This window comes from Pelmatolapia mariae, linkage group LG1 (genome assembly GCF_036321145.2).
Source record: "Pelmatolapia mariae isolate MD_Pm_ZW linkage group LG1, Pm_UMD_F_2, whole genome shotgun sequence".
In the NCBI taxonomy this organism is placed as follows: domain Eukaryota; kingdom Metazoa; phylum Chordata; class Actinopteri; order Cichliformes; family Cichlidae; genus Pelmatolapia; species Pelmatolapia mariae.
In genome coordinates, this window is record NC_086227.1 from 9966013 (window position 1) to 9988389 (window position 22377).

The 22377-nt window shown below is 39.0% G+C and overlaps 1 protein-coding gene and 1 long non-coding RNA gene across 3 annotated transcripts in view; one reads left to right on the forward strand and one right to left on the reverse strand.

The window, feature by feature from the left end:
* Positions 1–13937: 13937 nt before the first annotated feature.
* Positions 13938–20767, reverse strand: LOC134626055 (uncharacterized). The gene is made up of 3 exons (XR_010093788.1): positions 20680–20767; positions 19297–19338; positions 13938–15756 (listed from the first exon to the last, which is right to left on the reverse strand). It is a non-coding gene; the product is annotated as an uncharacterized LOC134626055 (long non-coding RNA).
* A 230-nt stretch (positions 20768–20997) lies between these two features.
* luzp2 (leucine zipper protein 2) overlaps positions 20998–22377 on the forward strand; it is a 139550-nt gene continuing 138170 nt past the window's right edge. Inside the window, exon 1 of one of the 2 annotated variants that reach the window (XM_063471533.1) lies at positions 20998–21256. In XM_063471533.1, the coding sequence (XP_063327603.1) occupies positions 21195–21256 (62 nt within the window). In that variant the 5' untranslated portion in view covers positions 20998–21194. The remainder of the gene's footprint in view (positions 21257–22377) is intronic. The other variant, XM_063471524.1, reaches the window with a different exon arrangement.

Genomic DNA, 22377 nt, shown 5'->3' on the forward strand with positions numbered 1-22377 from the left:
GTCCACCATTCATTATTGTTTGTATTTACATGAATACAACGCTGAAAGTACTTAGCATACGCATTAATAACAAGATATTTACAGAGCATTACTCACACATTTTATCCAGCAATGACTTTGTCATTGTTAGTCCTATCATTTGAAACAATCATACCAGCTGCACAGCCGGAGACAAAAACAAAAGCCCCGACACTGCTGATATAATAACACACAGCTAAGAAATGTATGCCAGGACACGTGCACTTTTGTTCAGTGAATAACCCTCAGAACAGCAAAAACAGACCAAATTCCTCTGGCATGGTGCTGACTACAGTGGGAGCATGTCTAAGAACAGCCTATGTGTGTGCTGCATGAGCATGACATATCTGCTGAAGATGTTTTTTTGTTTGTTTTTTTTTTTTCGTTTTCTGCAGCGAGGCAGTACAAAGAAAGAAGAACACCTGTCCCTGGAATTAAAGAGAATGCCAGTGAGCACAGGCGTGATTGTGTGTCTGCAACTGTGTAAGCAGTGAACTGAGTCCTCCATCCATGCTTGACAGTCATGCACCATTTCCTGTGACCTTGCTTAACATGAAAGAAAATGTACAGCTTCAGTGTATTTCTCTAGTATTAGTTTTCTCTAGTAAAATTGTGCTCTCAGTTCACTATTTTTTCTTGCCTTTGTGCTTAGATTTACTAGAATCGAGTCTTAGTCAAGTGGGTTCTATGTTTAAATGCAAGATGCAAGCTGGGACAACATATACTGACAAGCATAACTGAGTTGCTGGGATAGCGTACAGGAACATCTGTGTGGAATATGGGTTAGAACTCCCCAAGTCCCAATGGAAGACACCACTGAAAGTAGTTCAGCAGGAGAATTAAGATCCTGCGGGACCTCAAGACAAGCAGCTGGCTAACCAGGTAACAGTTGTTGACAAGGATAAGAAAAGGGCACGTCAGATAGATGTGATAATGCCAGTTCCCTGAGAGAAGAAGCAGAAAAGGACTGAGAAGTACTGTAGAGTGAAGGAACAACAGGAACAGATGTGAAAAAATAATATCTTTATATGAGAGACAAAACTAAAAGGAACATTATGGAATTTAACCCCAAAACTGGGAGAAGGACCTTAGAGGATTTCAGGTACAGTGTGTGAGTTCACTGTCCAGGAGAGCGCAGAGATATTAATAGAAACTTGACAAAATAGATATATAATATAATATATAATATAAAAAGAAGTCAAGTGTTTTTGAACATTTATGAGTACTGATCATTTTGAGGAATGCACTAATAAAGCAGTATCCTAAAAATAAAACGTATACTGAATAAATAACACGGTTTAAAAGCAATAGCTGATTTTAACATAATAATGAGCGCTGTATATTTATTTTTAATGTGTTTTGCTCACAGAAACATTATTAAACACATAATTTGTATTGATTTGGCACAGTCTTCTTCACTGTTTGCTGTGCATACAAATTTGTTGCGCTGACATGGGACTCTCCAGAGAGCGGATGCTGTTTTAGCTTCTCACACAGAGTCAGATGATGAGGAGATGTTTGTAGTGTGTGAAGCTGTGTGTCGGTGTCTACGCGAGATAGAGGAGATGAGGTGCTGCAGCGGCACAGTGTTTTATTGTGATTAGACAAACTGTGGAAACATCAACAGAAATACATTTGTGATTGGGAATGCCACCTTCTGTATGGTAAATGCTCAGTTTGTCATTTTTACAGGTAAGGTTAGGAATTTTTGCAGGGGAACTTAAGCCTTAATCTAAACATCTTTAAGTGTGCAGTATCAGTTCTCAAAGCATCTTGGCTACCATCTAGTTGTTTTCCTTCAAATACACTCCAAATCATGTCCAAAATCAACAATGTCAACAGCAGTTGCTTTGTGATAACACATGAAATAACTATGGAGCAGTTAGTGTATTATTCACACTTCAAATTCATACGCGTGGGCGACTGTGGTTCAGGGGGTTGGGGAGCTCATCTTGTAACCGCAAGGTTGCCGGTTCGATCCCCAGCTCTCTCTGTCTTGGTTGTTGTGTCCTTGGGCAAAACACTTCACCTACCGCCTACTGGTGATGGCCAGAGGGGCCGATGGTGCGATATGGCAGCCTCGCTTCTGTCAGTCTTCCCCATGGCAGCTGTGGCTACAACTATTGCTTGCCTCCACCAGTGTGTGAATGAATAGTGGAATTGTAAAGCGCTTTGAGGGTCTCGAAAAGTGCTATATAAAATGCAATCCATTATTATTTAAAAAACACTTTATTTATCCCCAAAGGGCAATTATTAATTAATTTCATTATATCTAGTTTCATCAAGCAGGTGAGGCCAATTGAAATTGCATACTACGTGTATTTTGTGCATGTGTGTGTTCATGGTGCATTGAACACTGTGTCATGTTAGCCATGTGTTGCCCAGATGCCAGCTGATTCACTGTGCACGCTGCCTTTTAAATATTGCAAGATTTATGTACACATTACTGCGGATTGGATGACACTGCTGAAAAGCTTGCCAAAGAAGTGAAAGCCTGCCTCTAAGCTTACTGCATACTGTTGCACACTGGTGTACACTGTTTCAATTCAGAAAACAGAGAAAAATGCTGCTCATTGTTTTCAGGTTTGAAGGTGCCCCTACGCTCTGAGCCGGGAAACCATTTGAATGCTGAGTGAATCAACTAGCTAACTTAGGTGGTGTAAGGTTACAGTCAAAAAGTCACTAAAAAACTCCCCCCAACAACTTTTTTATTTCTTTTTCTAATCATTTTCTTTGACATCAGTGGAAAGCATCAAGGTCAAGATGTGAAGGAGACTTCATAAAGCTTTAGGAAAAGAAAACTGCTGTGCTCAGAGTATCCATCTGCACAAACTAGGCTGCTGGGTAACATTAGCTACTGTTGTCATAGTACAACTCCCCCCAAAGATGGGCTATGAAAGTTTACCTTGTTGTTCCATATTTTCATGTCTTCATGTTCTATAAATTTGTACAAACTGGTGAATCACAACACTTCATTACAGAGGTTGTAAAAAACAAAAAGATTAGATTACTAGTCACAACGTAAAAATAAATGCTGTCCACTCATATATGTTTATCCTGATATAGATACAATCCACATACTGCCTTTGTTGATGCTTCCAAGTCTTATAAATGTTTTTCACATGATAGCTCAAGTCATATTAATTTGTGATATGAATGATCATAAATTATGGTAATTATACAAATTTATATTGCTAATGTGAGCTAATATTAGCAATATATCCAAAAGCTATTTAGGTAATGCTAAAAAATTCCAGTTTTTAGAATTACCTACAAGCTGGTAATTTTGCAATTCTAAAACCTGAAGTAAAACCAATGCAGGCAGAGTTACAATGCAAACTTTAAATGGAACATTTTAACATTGGTAATTACCTTTATTTATAAAGCACATGTGGAATAGCATTAAATCCTTTCCTTTGTCCACATTTTATTTTGTGCCATGCATAATAATAATAATAATAATAATAATAATACTAACAATAATAATAATAATAATGATGATGATGATGATGATGATGATGATGATGATAATAATAATAATGACAGTGAAATTTTCTTTTATTAGTGAAAGAGATTTTTGCTGGGTCTACTACTGCTTCCTTGTAATCCTGTCTGGAAGGGGGAAAATGTTTTAAAAGTGGTTCTGACTTTAACTGTTTAATATGAGAATGATATGACACGCCCAGCACCAGCCTTAACAGCTGACACATGGCAGGATGGATCCATGCTTTCATGTTGTTTATGCCAAATTCTGACCCTACCATCTGAATATCGCAGCAGAGGTCGAGTCTTATAAGATCAGATGACGTTTTATTGTCCAATTTTGGTGAGCCCGTGTGAACTCTACCCTTCCTATCAGCTTGAAGCAGTCTGGCCATTCTCCTCTGGCCTCTGGCATCAACAGGGCATTTTTTTTCCCGCAAACTGTCGCTCCCTGAATATTTTCTTTTTTTTCCCAGACCATTCTCTGCAAGCCCTAGAAATGGCCATGTGGGAAAATCCCAGTAGATCAGCAGTGTCTGAAATACTCAGACCAGCCCACCGGGCACAAAAACCATGCCACATTCAAAGTCACTTAAATCACCTTTCTTCTAAACTGACCTTCAGCAAGTAAGTCCATGCCTTCATGCCTTAATGCACTAAGTTGCTGCCATGCAATTGGATGATTAGATATTTGTTTTCATGAGCAGTTGAAGTGGTGTACACAATAAAATGTCCAGTTTGTGCTGCTGTGTTAAATGACTTTTGTTAGCTCTTAAAGAAATGTGGTTATCTTTCAAACTTAGCAATGAACTTTTTAAACTTTATTTTTTATTTCTAAAACCTTTGCATAGTGTCCAGAAACAGCAAGTACAAGTATCAAATTAATATGCAATGTGATGACACTAGATAAGCAACCAATTCTGCTTGGTATGCCGTCACGTTTTGTTAGGTAGTCTTAAAACAACTTGGAAAAACTGCCATAGTTTTTGTCTTCTATTGTTTCTGTCTTCATGTAATCCTAAACTGACATAAGGAGCTCTACCATCTATGTAAGGACTTCTTTTTCTTCTTTTGAAGAAATGGTAGTTTTGTATCACACAGCTACCATCTTCACTTACTTGGCAAACAGTCTACATACCTAAAAGCCATCTCCAATCTCTCCCCCGCCATCTCTCCCACATACAGTGGGGCAAAAAAGTATTTAGTCAGCCACCAACTGTGCAAGTTTTCCCACTTAAAAAGATGAGAGAGGCCTTTCATTATTGGTATACCTCAACTATGAGAGACAAAATGAGAAAAAAAATCCAGAAAATCAAACTGTCTGATTTTTAACCCTTTCACGCATCGTGATCACTACAGTGGACAGCTATTCAAAGGGTCTTTTCTTGTATTTGTGTCAGTGATGGTATGGTATACTTGTGATGGTATACTTGCACATAAACCACTACATTGGACACTGATGTGTCACTCTATACACTAGGGCAAACGTATACTTTAAAAAAAAACTCTTTGAAAAGTATTTGGTCAATAACAAAAGTTCATCTCAGTACTTTGTTATATACACTTTGTTGGCAATGACAGAAGTCAAACATTTTCTGTAAGTCTTCACAAGGTTTTCACACACTGTTGCTGGTATTTTTGGCCCATTCCTCCATGCAGATCTCCTCTAGAGTAGTGATGTTTTGGGGCTGTCACTGGGCAGCACAGGCTTTCAACTCCCTCCAAAGGGTTGAGATCTGAAGACTGGCGAGGCCACTCCAGGACCTTGAAATGCTTCTTACAAAACCACTCCTTTTGTTACCCAGCTGGTGTGTTTGGGATCATTGTCATGCTGAAAGACCCAACCACGTTTAATCTTCAATGCCCTTGCTGATGGAAGGTTTTCACTCAAAATCTCACGATACATGGCCCCATTCATTCTTTCCTTTACACGGATCAGTCATCCTGGTCCCTTTGCAGAAAAACAGCCCCAAAGCATGATGTTTCCACCCCCATGCTTCACAGTGGGTATGGCATTCTTTCTCCTCCAAACACGACAAGTAGAGTTGTTATCAGAAAGTTCTATTTTGGTTTCATCTGACCATATGATATTCTCCCAATATTCGTCTGGATCATCCAAATGCTCTCTAGCAAACTTCAGACGGGCCTGGACATGTACTGGCTTAAGCGGGAGGACACGTCTAGCACTGCAGGATTTGAGTCCCTGACGGTGTAGTGTGTTACTGATGGTAGCCTTTGTTACTTTGGTCCCAGCTCTCTGCAGGTCATTCACTAGGCCCCTCCATGTCGTTCTGGGGTTTTTGCTCACCGTTCTTGTGATCATTTTGACCCCACAGGGTGAGATCTTGCGTGGAGCCTGAATTCGAGGGAGATTATCAGTGGTCTTGTATGTCTTCCATTTTCTAATAATTGCTCCCACAGTTGATTTCTTCACACCAAGGTGCTTACCTATTGCAGATTCAGTCTTCCCAGCCTGGTTGAGGTTGTGGACAGGTGTCTTTTATACTGATAACGAGTTCAAAAAGGTGCGATTAATACAGGTAATGAGTGGAGAACAGAGGAACCTCTTACAGAAGACCCCGAAATCTTGCTTGTTTGTAGGTGACCAAATACTTATTTTCCACCATAATTTGCAAATAAATTCTTTAAAAATCAGACAATGTGACTTTCTGGACTTTTTTTTCTCATTTTGTCCCTCATCACTGAGGTATATCTATGATGAAAATTATAGGCCTCTCTCATCTTTTTAAGTGGGAGAACTAGGCACAATAGGTGGCTGCCCCACTGTAACATGGCCTCCTTTGCCTGAAGTATCCAAACACAGGGACTTTAACAGAGACCTCACTGCTGTATTGCTTTTAAAAGATAGGAAGCCATGAACAGCGCTAGCACCATACGGTGAGCATGATCTTTGAAAAATAATCCTTTCATTGTTTGCCTATTATGTGAACATTCAGAGCAATCTGTGACCTCATGCTTTGCATTTGTCTCGCGGAGTAGAACCAGCCCATTTACCATTTAGCTTTTTGTGCCTGTGACATCAGCAATAGCATATCACTTGTGTGTGGAAAATGCTATTCAAAAATAAATAGATAGCTAGATGAAATAAGATGGCCAAAAACTGCAAATTGCCACTATTGAAAACCTGTATTATTTGGCATTCAGCGAGGTCACCTATTCATTGTTAGAATGTCAAGAACACTATTGATATTCTTGACATGGTACTGTATGAGTATCACTGGCAAAGTCTACACTCAAGAGGCACCTTCATGGATGTAATTACAGCAAGGTAACAAGAACAGAAAGCTCAGATTAGAATTTAGCAGATCTAAAAGCGGCTGACACTGGTCAGGCACTAATTCATTTTAGTGTTTTCAGATTCTCTGTTTTGTTTCTTAATGTTGGACTTACCTTTTGTTCTGTTGATTTGGTGCTATACAAATAAAAGTGAAATTAACTGAATTAAATATAAACCCAGGGAAGGCAGAGCATGGAGGCTGGGAATAGGCAACTTAGTCTCTCTGTCTTCCTCCCTCACCTCCATCAGAACGTGCACTATGTTTCCGTTATTTGTTTCTAGTAGTTAGTTTGATAAATTAAACTACTAGAGGAAACCTGCGTCTAAGTGAGTGGCTTTTCATGGTCTCCTTCCTCTCTTGTTTGTTTTCGCTGAGGCTCCCATTTCCTGTGTTTCTATTGGTTATTTATAAGCAGAGATGGGTGTTACTGTAATCCGATTACTTTTTTCAAGTAACGAGTAAAGTAAGGGATTACTATTGCAGAAAAGGTAATTAGATTACTGTTACTTTTCCCGTAAGCACGCTTTACTGCGTTACTAAAACCGTGATTTTTTTGCGAGAGTGTCTCATGACAATGACGTAAGCGAGTGCGACGTTCGTGGCAACAGCTGTGTGCAGATCAACAATGGATAATATAACGAGTGCGGCAAAGAGTATGACCTTACTTTGAGTTTGATTCCGTAAAAAGTGACAAAAACATTAGCGTCCGCTGTTCACTGCGTGGGAAGAAAACTTCTTTTTACAGCGAAAAAAACCCCCTAAACTTTCAAGCAAGCACCGACAGTACGCTGCCACGGGAATGTGAAACTCCCAGATCCTTCCACTGACCGCTACGACAAACCTGCACCAGGGCAAACCTCCGCCTGCCCCACTCCTGTAGTGATGCGCGAATCATGAACGAATCGTTCAATACTCGAGAATCACTTTACTGACTCATGAATCATGATTCACAAGCCCAACTGACTCACTGACTCATCCCTGTTGCTGTTAGCAAACTAATTTCATTAGTAGAAATATATCTAGCTTATAATTAAAATTGTGGAGAAAAACACAACATCCAGTATCTTGACAAAAACATTTCTGCTCTGAACTGGAAGAAAAAACCCTGAGTAGAAGCTCACATCAAGACAATAGCTCCTCGGTTCACAGTAGCATCGCTCTGCTAACATGGTAACATTACATTTGAGCTACTCACCCCCTCCTTTCCTGCGCTGAATCGTAGGGTAAGCGAATCACTCAGGACTGGCTAACCCCCTCCCTCCTGCGCTGAACCATAGCACCAACGAATCACTCAGGACTCACTAACCCCCTCCCTCCTGGCTCACAGCTTCTTCTTCTTCTTCTTGGTTGGCAACCAATGTTAAGGCGCATTACCGCCCCCTGGCTCACAGCTCAGTGGACATTTAGATGAGAAAATATATATTTGACACATTTAAGGAAAATACTAATAAAATAAAAATAAACAAAATAAATGTTCCCTTTAGAATTTTTTTTTTGCTCTTTTTTGCTCTATAAAATAGTTGTTTTCTTTTAGAATCACTCATCTTAGCAGTAGGATATACATGAAAAGAGAAACAAATTAAGTTTGAGTAAAAATGTACATTTTTTGCACTCTCTGGTCAACTGATTCAGTGACTCAAATGACTCAAAACACCCGATTCACTTTGGTGAGTGACTCATTCAAACTCGATTCAGTAAAAATAATCAAATTTACAATGACTACACTCCTGCTATACAGGTGAAAATAGAGCAACAGGAACTCTGAGTCTTTGATTTTATTTATTTTCTGCTGTGTTTTACGTGCATCTATTTGAAAGAGTGAATGTAAACACAAAAAACTATTTTATTTTATATGCTGGAATATGCAGAAAATAGGTTTAAATGTTAAACAAATTTCTTCTAGTCAGAGAATGTTGCATATAATTTAATGTTTGCTTCATGCGTAAAGTTAAAAGATTAAAACTAATAAAACTAGTTTCAAAAAGAGACTTTTTTCATTTGATTACATTTTATATGATGGATTATGCAGAAAAATAGAATTGGGCTGAAAGATATATTGCTTTATTACCTATTCAGGTTGTAAATCATTTTTTAAAAAAGTAACTAAGTAACTAATTACTTTTGAAAATAAGTAATCAGTAAAGTAACGGGATTACTTTTGGGGGGAAGTAATCAGTAATTAATTACTGATTACTTTTTTCAAGTAATCATATTTTCATTGTCAAAACCTTGTTGATTGGTAGAAGTGTTGTGGCAGCAATGTTTGAGCAGTTAATGCAAAAAGAGCCGAAAGTCTACACTTTATATCACACAGCACAGTCACATCTTGTCTGATTTCAAATCCACTGTAGTGCTGTACAGAGGCAAAATTACATAAACATCTTTTGTCTTTCACCCTCCAAATGGCCATTGTCATTTTCAAAATACAGGCATGTGCTGGCTTTCATCATTGCAGCAGTGGAAAAGGTGGTATTATCCACAAGATACATGTTGTATATAATATGATGTGTAAGTCAAGCCCTGTTACTGAATTGTAGCATGTGCTATATATGGACTGTAAGAGCCCCATACTGTTGCTTCATATCTTTTTTCTAAATATTTGTAGTTTAAACTGGATGGTTTTTGACAAGTTTTGGTTGCTGCAGTGACAGGATATGGTGTGTCCAGTTTAGGTCAGCATGTTATTGCTGCAGTTTTGCTCTCAGGCTCTATGCTGATAATGTGATTGAAATCTATGAATATTTTTCACTTAAAACTACAAATGACAACCTAATGGAGGTGCTAGAGGAAAACTTATGGCATCTGCAAAATGCTCCTTATCTGTTTAGTAGCTTCTTATGACACTGCAGTGTGGACAAAAGTGCACTCTGCTAAGCTAAAATAAATAAATAAATAATGTTAAATACACAAATGAGAATGTACAGTGAGTTGGTGGCTACACTTGTGACAAATCTTTTCCCCCCAAAACAGAGCCAGTAGATTATAATATGGCAGTGTAAGTGTTCGAGGCATTTCACGTATTGGCATAGTTTGTACCATCAGGGAGACATCTAATCTATTCAAATGAATTATGCAGCACGATAACAACTAAAAAACATACAGCCAGAATCTTAAGGAACTACAGTGACAAGAAGAACAAGGCGTCCTGCAACAGATGGTATGGGTAGTTGCCAGAGTGCTGATCTCAGTATCATGGACACAGACTGGGATTACATGAGAAGACAGAAGATGTTGAGACAGTCTAAATCAGCAAAGAAACTGTGGTAAGTTCCCCAAGAAGCCTGAAAAATCCTACCTGCCAAGGACATTGTACATTATTTTTTTAATTTTTCTTTTTATGTTTATTATATTTTGTATTAAATTAATTGATAAATTCAAGCTAATTATTAGAGGTTTTTTACTTATCCTCCTGAGAAACAACCTATCGGACACACAAATCACAAAGATTTTTTTCCTCGGTTCTCAGGAGGATATTTCTTCGTACTACCTAAAATACAAAGTACTGTGCTCAAATGACTATAGTCTTTGTCTTAGAAAGCACGCTGCCTAATCATGTAGTAGTAAGAAAAGGCACCTCAAATGCCCTGCAAGGTGTGACTGCTGATCCATGAGCTAAACCAAGATTTAACAAAGCTGAGTGCGTTGATGAAGTAGGACAGGACTGCTGACTTCTTTTCTGTCTACTTAGTTGGAACAAAGGGCTTTTGTAATGCTTCATCACTCTTGAAAAAGGCATGGTTGAAGTAGAGCTGCAAGCCACCATCAGTATCTTACACCAACTGAATTATGTGACAACTGCTTTGGGATACTTGCTCTAAGTATTCCTCCCCCCACATCAGAAAATGGGCCCGTGATTCCTCAAGAGAACCACGGTAGGCAACTGCATGCTTTCTGAACAGTTCAGCTGTGTGGGACCCTGGAGGGCCAAGCCCAGATTTAGTCAGACCTGCCATAGCCACACAGCAGTAGGTTGTCAAGACAGTCAGATAACAGTCAGAATCATGTTGGTGTGTCCTTTCCATTTCTTTAATGAGAAATCCGAGCTTCTCGCCTGTGGCAAGACACCTTGTCATACAGAGTCAATTATATAAATATAATACTCAAAATAACCAAAAAAAGATGTGAATTTGGTTTACATGCCATTCTAGTACCTAAGCATGGTGATAGGTGTGGCAAATGAATTGTGCTGCTGCAATTGTTTGTGTTTTTCTCCTTCATTTATTCATTATGTGGATATGTTTTTAATCCCTCTGTTGTATTTTCACTATTTCCCTAGTAAGACCCATAAATAAGTGTAGTTCCTTTGTAATTAAATACAACTGAAATGTGTTTTATTGGAAACAAGAGCACTCTGGGAGCTCACCTTTGTTGTGACCCTGAACTTTACCTGATTTTGACCAAAATTAAGTAAGCTCAAGCTGTATTGGTATATATATATATATATATATATATATATCTTTCTGTGAAGCACTTTTAAATTTTAAAGTTGCAAACAGTGTGTGTTAAAAGTGTGTTATTAAATGCAGTACTTGGCATACTTTTTTCAGTTTGGACAAATATACAGATAGACACTGTTTCATAATTAACAATACATACCAGCTCTGCAAAATCTATTTCTCATGCATCCCGAGAAGCTGCTGGTCATTTAGCATCCATCACCAAAGAGAATGGTATATTAGACTGCAAGACACATAGGAGCACAACTCAGGCTGTTGAAATACTTATTCAGGAGAGAGCCTTCATGTTCCCAGTGGTTTTGGTTTCTTTCAGTTTGTCTTTGAAGAAAGCTCCCAGTAGACACACTCAGCGCTCCCCCTGTGCTACCATCAACAACAGAATCTGACAAAAACAATCACAAGTTAAAATCACCTCAGCATATTAACTCGGTTCTGCTGGTTATAACTGTTGGCTCCCATCGGCGGAGTCTTTTATCTTCCCTACTGGCGGCGCAGCTGCACTTTGTCAGTCTTTATCATTTTGTCAAGTGGTGCAGCTGCCTCAGAGATGCACCGATAAACCTGCATGTTTATGTCCTCCCGGCTAGTGCTGCGGTTGACTGACTGGAGGCCTGTGTTTATGTTGCAGCCCGAGCTCTTCCTGCGGTTATTTATGTGAATCCTTTATTAGCTGTGCATCCCCCCGTGGTACCTTTTCCTCCTGCAGACAACAGCTGTTGGGTCACATTTTTTGACCCTTTCTTTTCTCATTTGCCCATTTCATTGTTCATTATGTATGCATGGGCTTTAAACAGGCCATTCAAGTGTAATCCTAATGAGTCCTCCTGTCCATGTTGCTCTTCTATGACTGTGGTCCGAAACGGCATCTAATCATGTGTTTAAGAGTGGAATTAAACAAATGAGACCAGTTATGTATATATATATATTGTAATTTGCAAATAATTAGACTGCAAAATAAGCATTTAAAACAAACTTGAATTCATTTTTGAATATGGCTGACATAACAACAAAGTGGTGTTAATAGGGCACTCTGCAGCATTTTGTATATCCAGGTCAGGCAGCAGCTGTGTAACAGAAGCAACTGCATGAAATCTTAAAGACGCCTCACCACCTATTAGAGAGAACTCAGTATTTTAATAAATAAATAAATAAACAAGAATGCACAAACAATAAGAGCAATATTAATAAAATAAATAGCACGGTTGATATTGGTACTATTTTTATTTAAATTTGTACAGTTTCACACTCATTTTTTATAGTGGTAGTGGAATATTCTTTCTAAGGTACAAGTCCAGGCATTATTTGCAGTTAAAGCTTCGACCTGAAGGTGGCAGTAAAAATCCACCAGTGAATTCAAAAAGCCGCTTGCCTCTGAATTATGAGCATCGTTAATCCTTCCGCTCCAGACAGCTCAGTTTGTATTCCTGTACTTCACTGTTCCCTCCTCTCCAGAGTAGTGTATTACGAACACCCACCCATGTGATGGCACAGTGGAGTGAAGATATCACCGCAATTACTCAGAAGGAATGTGAAGTTCTGTTATTATTTTATTTTATTTTATTTTATTTTTTTACAGCAATAGCTCTACCAAGAGGGACATTTCATTTCATCGCAAACTAGGTGTTCAAATCAATATCATATGCATTCACAAATCCAATCTCGCACAATTCTCTGTGTATCCAATTTATATTTTGGAGTGTGACAGATGGGATTTTTTCCTCCCCTTTTTTTCAATTTGAAATTGAAACTGCTGTCATTATGTGCAAACTGAAAGGTTTGTATCTCCATGAAATATGGAGGAATAAACACAATCTGGGCGATGCTTTTTTATTAATGGAAACATTGTGATGAGTTTTGGAGATTAACACTCATTAAGAATGTGAGATGATCAGTAGTTTTTGTAAACTTTGCACAAAAATAATGACTATACCGCACTTCCAAGAGTCTATTGTTAAATCAGATGAGACATTACAATCATTTCAAACCAATGGTGTTCATGAAGACTAATTCTATACAGTCCTTTATAGCCCAATATTTGTCTTGTCTAGACTTCTTGTAAAGGTCAGAGCCTATTCCACTGAGAATGAGAGATGGTAAAATGGTAGAAAAAAAAATCAGTCCCAGAAATGTTCATGTAATGCTAAAACACCAATAAAAATAGAACTCACACAATACACCTCTGATAATGCTACACAACTGAGAAATCGATACATTTATAGAGCTGCATATATATATTCGTTGGCTGTGTGGAAAATATGGTACAGCAACTATCAAGCTGCAAAAGGTCATCCCTTTACTCCTCCAAAACCAAAAGGCTATGGACAAATTGTATATCTCTCATCTCAGTCTCTTTCATTCTATCTTATGAAAACATTCCTACATGCAAGTAAAATGTTCTTTTTATTTCTTCCCGTAGTCTTTCCTTCAGCGCTAACTTTACTTCCATCTATTATTATTATAAAGTTTTGCCCACACTATACCAAGTACTGAAAATTAAATGCATGTAATTTGCTGATGTTGGTGTTCTACTGCTGCTCAAAGTAGTATTATCAGCTAAAGCTCTAAAATGTAAAGTATAATCAGTACTTAATTATACTTGATTATACTTAATTAACTTAATAATAGTCTTCGCACAATGATCACATGGGTGAATAATTTAAAGGAAATTCTTTTAGCCATTTTTTCCCTCTCCCTTCACTCTGAGGATGCGGGGTAAGCAGCTCTCTGGCTAACAACCCCGCAGAATCGCAATAAACCGAGGCACAATCCCCCCACAAATGCTCCTCTCCAGTGGCAGCATCACCATGGTTTAAGGCCAAGGCTCTGCTCTGGGAGGTCTTGCTGGAACAAAACAAAGCACCGGAGTGAACAAAGCTGGACTACAATAACTAAGGTTCTCCTTATTGGCTTGAATTGTGCATGATTTTAAAATATCCTGTCCTTTGTCAGTACAGTAATACAAATCCGTGGCTGCATTGTTACTAAACATGAATGTCCTACTGTCTTACTGCTTAAAAGTGGGTGTCCTGGCATCTTGCTACAGTGTCATGTTGGTGTCCTGCCAGTTTACCAGCTTTAAATGTGGGTGGCTGTTTTGGCGCCTTGCTGTTGATGGTGGGTGTCTTGCTACTGACTTCAGTTTTTATACTTTTGTAGCCTGTTTTGTATCCTGTATAGACAGTTCGTCTCTCTTTAGCTGTCCTGCAGCTATTAGCACAGATGCTGTGAGACTGTTGCCTTGAAGACTATTTTCCCCTCAGTGACAACATCCTAAAGTTGGAGAAATAATGCACAGAGCTCAGAAATTTTTCTCCCATCACCAGGCTTCTTTATCAAGTGAAAGTCTATCCTGTTGTTTTACCTTCATACCCAGTGACCATAATTCCCTAGTGGTTCATATGTCTAAAGAGAACCAGTCTGAACCCACATGCTTCTTTATAATACACTAAATGTTACCGTAGGTTATTCCAAGAACCTTCATACTGACTGAAATATTTAAAACAAAGATGCACGGGCTACCTTATTGCATTTTGTAGGAGCATGCCAACCTGAGTCATAGGGAAAACTATGATTCAGGATGGCATGTTTGGTATCTCAGCCTTGGCATCTTTGACTGGCTTAAACAATATCTGCAAAATATTGTGAGATTTCCTGAAAAATAAGATATTTATTAGTTAATACTCTGTTTGTTTGTTTTGCAGAGGGGAGTCTTAGTGCGTTAAGAACCTGATTCGTCTCTTGCTTGGCATTCATTACCTTTTCTACCTGATTCATTTCCTTTTCATACTCATTGTGCATTTTTACTTTTCTCCTCAGCAGCAGCCATTTAAATGAATTGAGATATTCCTTAAAAAGGCCGAAAAAATGTTGACATAATTAAATTGTTGTGGTTGTTGCATCGTGTTATGTCTAGTTGTGCCAGCAGATTTTTTTCTTCTCCTTCTTTCCCGCCTGATATCAGACTTATTACACTCTGATTCAATCTATAATCTGACATTGCCTTGACTCTGATTTCTGCAGGGGAGGGGATTTGATTTCTTTTAAACAATCACTGTAGACCAACGTATCCCCCTCGAATCCGTCCCAATGTCATTTTAAGCCTTGCCAACATACTGGTTTTGTCTTCGTGTTAGGAGAATGAAAAAGTAAACTATGCTGTCTTCTTTTTTTCTTTTGTTATCTCTCTTGGCGCACAGCTTGACAACAGTGTTAGTCCTGCCCATGGCTCTGATTGGCTAATCTTTAGTGCCAGAGCAGTCGCTGAGCCATTTGCTTTTTAAACTGAGAAACAGCTGTTTCGTGTCACATGCCAGACAAATCAGTCAACTCGCTGGAGTGGCTAGATTCAGAGGTCTGCATCCAGTCTAATCTGACTATAAGCTGTCGACGAGCTGTTCTTACAGTGGCAGTCAACTGATTTTGAAATGTTGGTCCGCTATACAAATGGCCTGTGAAGCATGGCTCTCTGGAAGTCTCTGAAGAAATCACTGCAGAATTTCCTGGAAAACAGAGACATTTTTTTCATTCTTGCTTCTTAGCACGAAGCAAAAAACGCTGAGGCAGACAGGTGCAGAAAAACTTCAAAAACTTAAAGCAAGCTGAAACTTCCAGGAGCATTTAGAAACCAAACAGCTACACTGGGCTTGTTTCGTTTGTCATTTTACCCGAATGTAAAAACAGCAAGAACTACAAAGAGTCTCAAGGCTCTATGCAGCATTTTCTAAGGTACGGTAATCAGTTACAATATGTTATTCTTCCTTATACTTCAGTCTTCAGATCCAACACACAGCGGGAACTTCTCTGATCCTCCTCTTGGATTTTGATGTTAAGGGTTAAGTTGTTGTGTTGCACACTGCGATGCTCTATTTGTTTGTTTGTTTGGGTGCTTTCTGTACTGTAACATACAGGAAGCTGTATTACCTTTTGTTTATTAGTAGTATAACCAACAATGGCTGTTTGGCTTTACTGAGATTAAGGCTGTGTTTTCCGCTATCTCCATTCATTTGTTGTTAACATGTGCTGACAAACTAAACATTTCAGACAAGATGTTCAGAGCTTATTTCAGCACCAGTTCTGTGAAAGCACATTTCCATACTCCTGCACTGAGAGAGAGAACCAACTGACAGGGAACTGCCTTAAGCTTCAGCTTTGCTGCCAGACTCCTCTCTCTCTTTTTGTTTTCTCTTTCCTTTTCCACACAAAATGTTGAATGGCACTGTAGATGTTGAGGATGGAAATTTATGCAAGGGAATGCTGATTTTTTTGCTCTCTCCTCATTGCAAACTCTCTGTAAACATACATAATGGACTATGGAGATTGCAGTACTTGCTAACTTATATTTTTGAGGTTAATATTCATGTGGGGGGAGAGAAGAAGAGCAACGAGGTACTCCTTCTTCAGAAAGTAAACAGTCTTCAGTAAAAGCAACAGCACTGCTGACAGACCATTATTTTAGCCAGTTTAGAAGAGGGATATCTTGATTTACTGAAGCAACTGTCAGTCAATATCGCCACCCTTGGATATGTTATAGCAAGACAAGTGGAAATGCTGCCTGCTGGGACTGCTGTAGCCTGAAGGTAAAGAATAAGGCTTGTGACCAGAAGGCAAAAGGATAGGGTTTCTGGATGGGGGAAATGTGGACCCCTAAAAAAGCTATTATATTTGCAATCCCTGAAGAACCAATATCAACATTAAATGCTCTTTAGCAAGGAGCTTAACCCATTTGCCCATTCAGCTGGTTAGTCTAACAGAATCTGTTGCATTTTTCAAGCGCAGCTGCTGAATATTGTTGACAAGTGCAAAATGTGAGACTGCTGTACAATATTCACTTTTATAAAGAAAACATTATTAAAGTATTTTGGCATTGTCAACCATTTGCTCAGAATTCAGCTAAATAGCACGTAGTCCCAAGACTCAGTGGCAGTGGGTAGATAAGGTCTTCCTGCACTTTATGTTTAATTTGAAGATCTAAACTCACACACATGTCTGCCCAATCCCATTTCAGGACAGCGGCAGCTCAAAGTGCTTTTATTTTAAAAAACAACACAACTTATAACACTTTGCATTCGTGGCCCAACTTTTTTCCTAAGTATAAGACTATACTTAAGTATAAGACTATTTCCAACTATAACTCCTTTAACTTTTAGCCAAATCACAGAAAACCTTTGAGCATTCGTTCTTTCATCTAGGAAGGTCTAAAAAGTTTCACAGAGTGAAACACAAACCTAGAGCACACATAGATTTTTGAGCAATTAGTAGTTCAAAACAGCTCTCCCAAATTCATTGAATTAACAACTTTAAATTTCGTTGCACCAAAGCCTGACTTTGCTACTTGATTCCAGTTTTCATCATTATTTCCACAGTGACCTCAGTGGGATTAAGAGGCGGAGGTATATTAACATTTACTTTTACTTTGTAGCCAGAATTTTTAAAATTGCTTGTGTAAGATTTGTGTTACAACATTGCTCTCTGAGTGTTTATGACTGGAATTTTGCACGTAGGCAATATTACAAGATTGGAGAAAGTGCAAGATGAAAAATATACACTTATAATAATATATTGCATGGCTTACAGAGCTCCACAGTAACCTTTTTAATTATTTAGTTCAGGCAACATAGTCAGCTGGAATCCCCGGGATTCCAAGCAGCACAGGTTGTAGGAAAAACACTCGAAATCGGTTGATGTCAGGAGTGATTTTGTGTTTTGCAAATATAAATAAATCATTGTGCTGAAAGTAAACTAACATAAAAAGCCTTTTGTTACCATACAAATTGCTTTTAGGACTAACAACATAGAACAAACTGTATTTTCTGATGTCATCATGGCTGTTTAGGTGTTATATAAACAATCTATGGGTTTCCAAAAATGTGTTTTCATCCAAGCAGAATTCCTACAAAAAAAACAAAAAACAAAAAAAAAAAAACACTAAACAGTTCTTGGCTCCAACTGAATCAAAGCATCCTATTTAGGCTAAATTCAAAATTCAAATGAAGCATTTGGAAACAAAATACACAAATCAATTGATGTGACATTCAGGCTTAGCTATGGGAATTATCTAAACGTAATCTTGCATAATATCAACAATTCATGCTCATTTTATGGTAATTATTCTTCATTATGATAAGATGCTCAACAGGTTGGCTCAAAGCAGTGGGACTGCAAGTTTCAGGCTGATGTGACACATGATTGAGACAGATTATGGAGGTCCAACGAGGATGCTCTCCACAGTAACCATGGCAAGCTGCGGTCTAACAGACTCATTACAACTGGTCACTATGGGTTTCCATGCATGAACTTATAATTACGCCAAATAAATGGCTGGAAATCTTTCAGTATGGAAAATGAGCTACTACTAGGGTACAATAGACTCCAAACTCTATTAAACCTGTAATGGAAATCATTTATCATGCCTATGGTGTGTGACCCCCACCTTTTGTATGGACTGCTTAATATTCTACCTGTATTACATGGCTCGGAATCTCACTTTGAACATCCGCTCAGTGCTCAACATTTTGTTCTTGAACTGCTCTAACTTTCACAAGGTTAACCTGAAGTATCAAAGTGATCTGCAAGGCAAGTGAGACTGGGGTGGGAAGATGATTTAACTACAGCACATTTCTATCTTTTCCTATCCTTGTGCAGGTCTGACCTAGGACTCAGGTGTGGTTAATTTAAATAATCAAACCTACATGCCATAATGGACAACATCTGGTTTAACTTTGAACAATTATATTGTAAGGTCTACATTATCTTGTATTCCAACAGTGACTAAACTTTATTTCTATTTCAGCTTCTTCTGCTAACAAAGTTTTGTTGTTTTTTTTTATTTGGTTATTTTACAAATTGTTATAAAATTATGTACAACACAGAGGATTGCGATAACTTTGCTACTTTAGATACTGAGCTTGCAATTGTACCATACCAGCTGACAAAAGCCCAGATCAGCTGATGGCTACGGAATCAACTGGCAAAACAAATGTAAGACATACATATTACTACTTGTACAGCTGCTGCCATCTGCAAGCTTCTTTGGAACCCACCTCTTCTTTAGCTCCTCCTCTCCATGTTGTGCCTGGCTAAGGCTGCAGTCCACATGCAAAGGAAACAATGTGTATTCAATAACTGATTGGAAAACTGTTTCTGGTGGTTACAATGTAACAAAGTAGCATATGGCACGGCACCGAAAACCTGCTTATGATTGATTTTTCACTAGCAGATTGTCACAGTCACCCATAGCTTGCATGGAGGACATGGAGGTTGTCTGCAAACACTCTAAAACTACAACTTATGTCCAAAACTGTGAAAAGGAGAACATAAACCAGAAACCAAGAACATTCTCTTTCAAAGTAAACAATGCACCTTTTAAACTCTGTTCAGTGGAGTCGTAAAGTTTACCAGCGGTCCCCAACCCCCGGGCCTCGGACCAGTACCGGTCCGTGAGTCGTTTGGTACCGGGCCGCGAGAGTTGAGGCTCAGGTGTGAAATGTATGGTTTTCAGGGTTTTTATCGGTTTTCAGCGTTATTTTGTTATCGTTTTTATCGTTAACTCGGTTTTCCTGGGTCTTTTCACGTGTGTTATGAATAAATCTTCATTTTTTCGGTACCGGTACTAGTTTTATTTTGTTCTATTTATCCGCAACACCTTAAAGACCGGTCCGTGAAAATATTGTCGGGCATAAACCGGTCCGTGGCGCAAAAAAGGTTGGGGACCGCTGTGTAAAGGACAACTTTTACTTTGAAAGCATAAAATGTGAAAGCAGGAAGTATTTCCTGTTTTCACATTTTACTATTACTTTGCTAATAGTTAGCCAGTGTTTGCAGACAAGCTAGCATCTTCCATGCAAACTTCAGGCGAGTGTAGCAATGTGCTAGTGACCACAGCAATACGGGAGGTCCCACTGCAGAGCTATGAGGCCCAGTGCAAATTACTGCATACTGAAATCACATTCTTCTTCTGATTATAGTGGTCATGACTGAAATAGAGTTACTGTGAGCAGTGGGATAAATAAATGCGTTGTGTGTGTGTGTTGGGTTTTAACACAATTTCTGCTTTACTGCAATGAACTGTTTCTGAACTATTTAAGTTACTCGATTAGACACAACCCCCCCTGACATTTCCAAGATTTATATTTTACCTCTACATAGGTTTTACATTCTTTTCTATAAAGTTTGTTTTCTATCAACATTTCATTGAAATTACACATAGTGTAATAAAGCAAAAAAAAGAAAAGAAAACTACATTGTGCTAAGGCTTTAATTGTATTATTAACTACCTGGTATCTTTTCGTCAGAGTTTATTATTTCAGTTTATTCAGGTCTTCATTTTCCGTTTTCGCTCACTAAAATTTGGTACCAGACCTTGATTTCTGCTTGAAGTGCAGAGCTTCATTAATAATTGCACTATAAATCTGTTCATGCCTTACCTTCACTAAACTGTGACTTTGCTGTTAGTTGCAGCCACGTCCTGGCTTGCTCCCTGTTTCCACTAAATGTTTTGGCTCGTACCTCCACCTATCACAATGCAAGGTAGTAAAGAGAATGCAATGAATGGAGAGGTGTACTGTTGCAGGAACAACCAACACCAAACAATGCGAAAAAAACAGAAAAGAAAGCCTTTCGCCAATAGCTATAGCTGCACTGGCGCTGACATCATATCACTCCCACATCTCCCTCTCTTGATTTCAGCCCCACCCGCTCCTTTCCATTACCAAGTCGGTCCGTGTCCCCGTGTTATTTAAAGCCAGAGATCCTCCCTCTCGCCGAGCCACTGTGTTGCATCTGTCTGCCTCGCCGCTTGTGTGTCTGGGTGCGTGTGTGGATGAGAGTGCGCTAAAAAACCCAGGCAGCCAGTGGGAGAGCTAGAGAGCGAGGGAGAGAGGCACGGGGGAAAGGCAAAAATCATCCAAGAAGGGAGAAGGAACGGGAGTGTGAGACAGCTATGAAATTCATCCAAGCTATTTGCTTACTGCTTCTCTGTCCAGCTCTGAGCCTCAATACCAGGTAAGAGATAAACAAGAAAACATTTCTTTTCTTTTTTCTTTTTTCTCCTGTCAGTTTCATCCTGCCGGAGACTCTGAAACAAAAGGGGTGTCTTGGTTCAAAGCATGGTATTCTGGAGGTCTGCTCAGTCCTGCCAAATACTGAAGCGTTAATTCGTCCCGGCAGTGGCTCTGTGTGTGCTAAGAATGTTAGAAACTGAGAGACTTAAAGGAGGAAGGAAGGGCTTAGCTGTTGAACTGGGCTATTATCTTTTTTAGTTCTGAAGCAGGCTGAGAGACAGTTGTCCTTTTGTGGAGGTAATTCACTGGATTTGCCTCCTCCGCTTCCCCCTGAATAGTGGCGACATTGCTTTTTTTTTTTTTTTTTTGAGGACTTTTGCTGCCTGGTCTGGGAGGGAGCAAGTTGAAGTCAGGGGAACTGAGAGAAAGGACAAGGCGACTTGTGTTGCAGTGCCTTAGAAAGAGCAGGTGTGTGCGCGTTTCCTTTCGCTTATCTGCAATATTTAAAAAAAAAAAAAAAAGCTCAAGGAACAGTGATAGACAAGAAGGATGGACAAATGAAGAGAGCGATGTGTAGAGAAGGAGAGTTTTGAGGATTAATTAAATCATTGATAAAATAATCCTTCTTCTCTGCCACTGCCTGACACCACTGCCTTAATGAGAGCCGTGAGAGGGGAAATTCAGGGCTTTGACTATACCATAGAGACATCACACGCAGGAGGGCATGCATTATAAAACTTGCCTTTTCCGCCTTTTCTTTTCTCCATCATTGCCCCCCCAAAAAACATCCCATCTTTTAGTGGTGAGTGAGTGGAATGCAGTTTCTGGGGAAAACATCCACGGGGAGAATGATGGCTTTGAACTCAGTGTTTTTTGCTGTTGATTTGAACCAAATGGACACATGTCTGTGTATTTGTTAGTGACATGCTAAACACCGTCAGGGCTACCAATTATTTATTTTGCCTCAAGGGTTACAACAGAGGAGGATTTGTAGAGAAAGTCAAGGTTACTGCACACATCCAACATATTTGTCAATAGCAGAGAGGTAGCACTGATGATGTATGAGTCATATAACTAGGGGCTATATTGATGTATTAACCTCTAGCATTTAGCAGTCAGCAA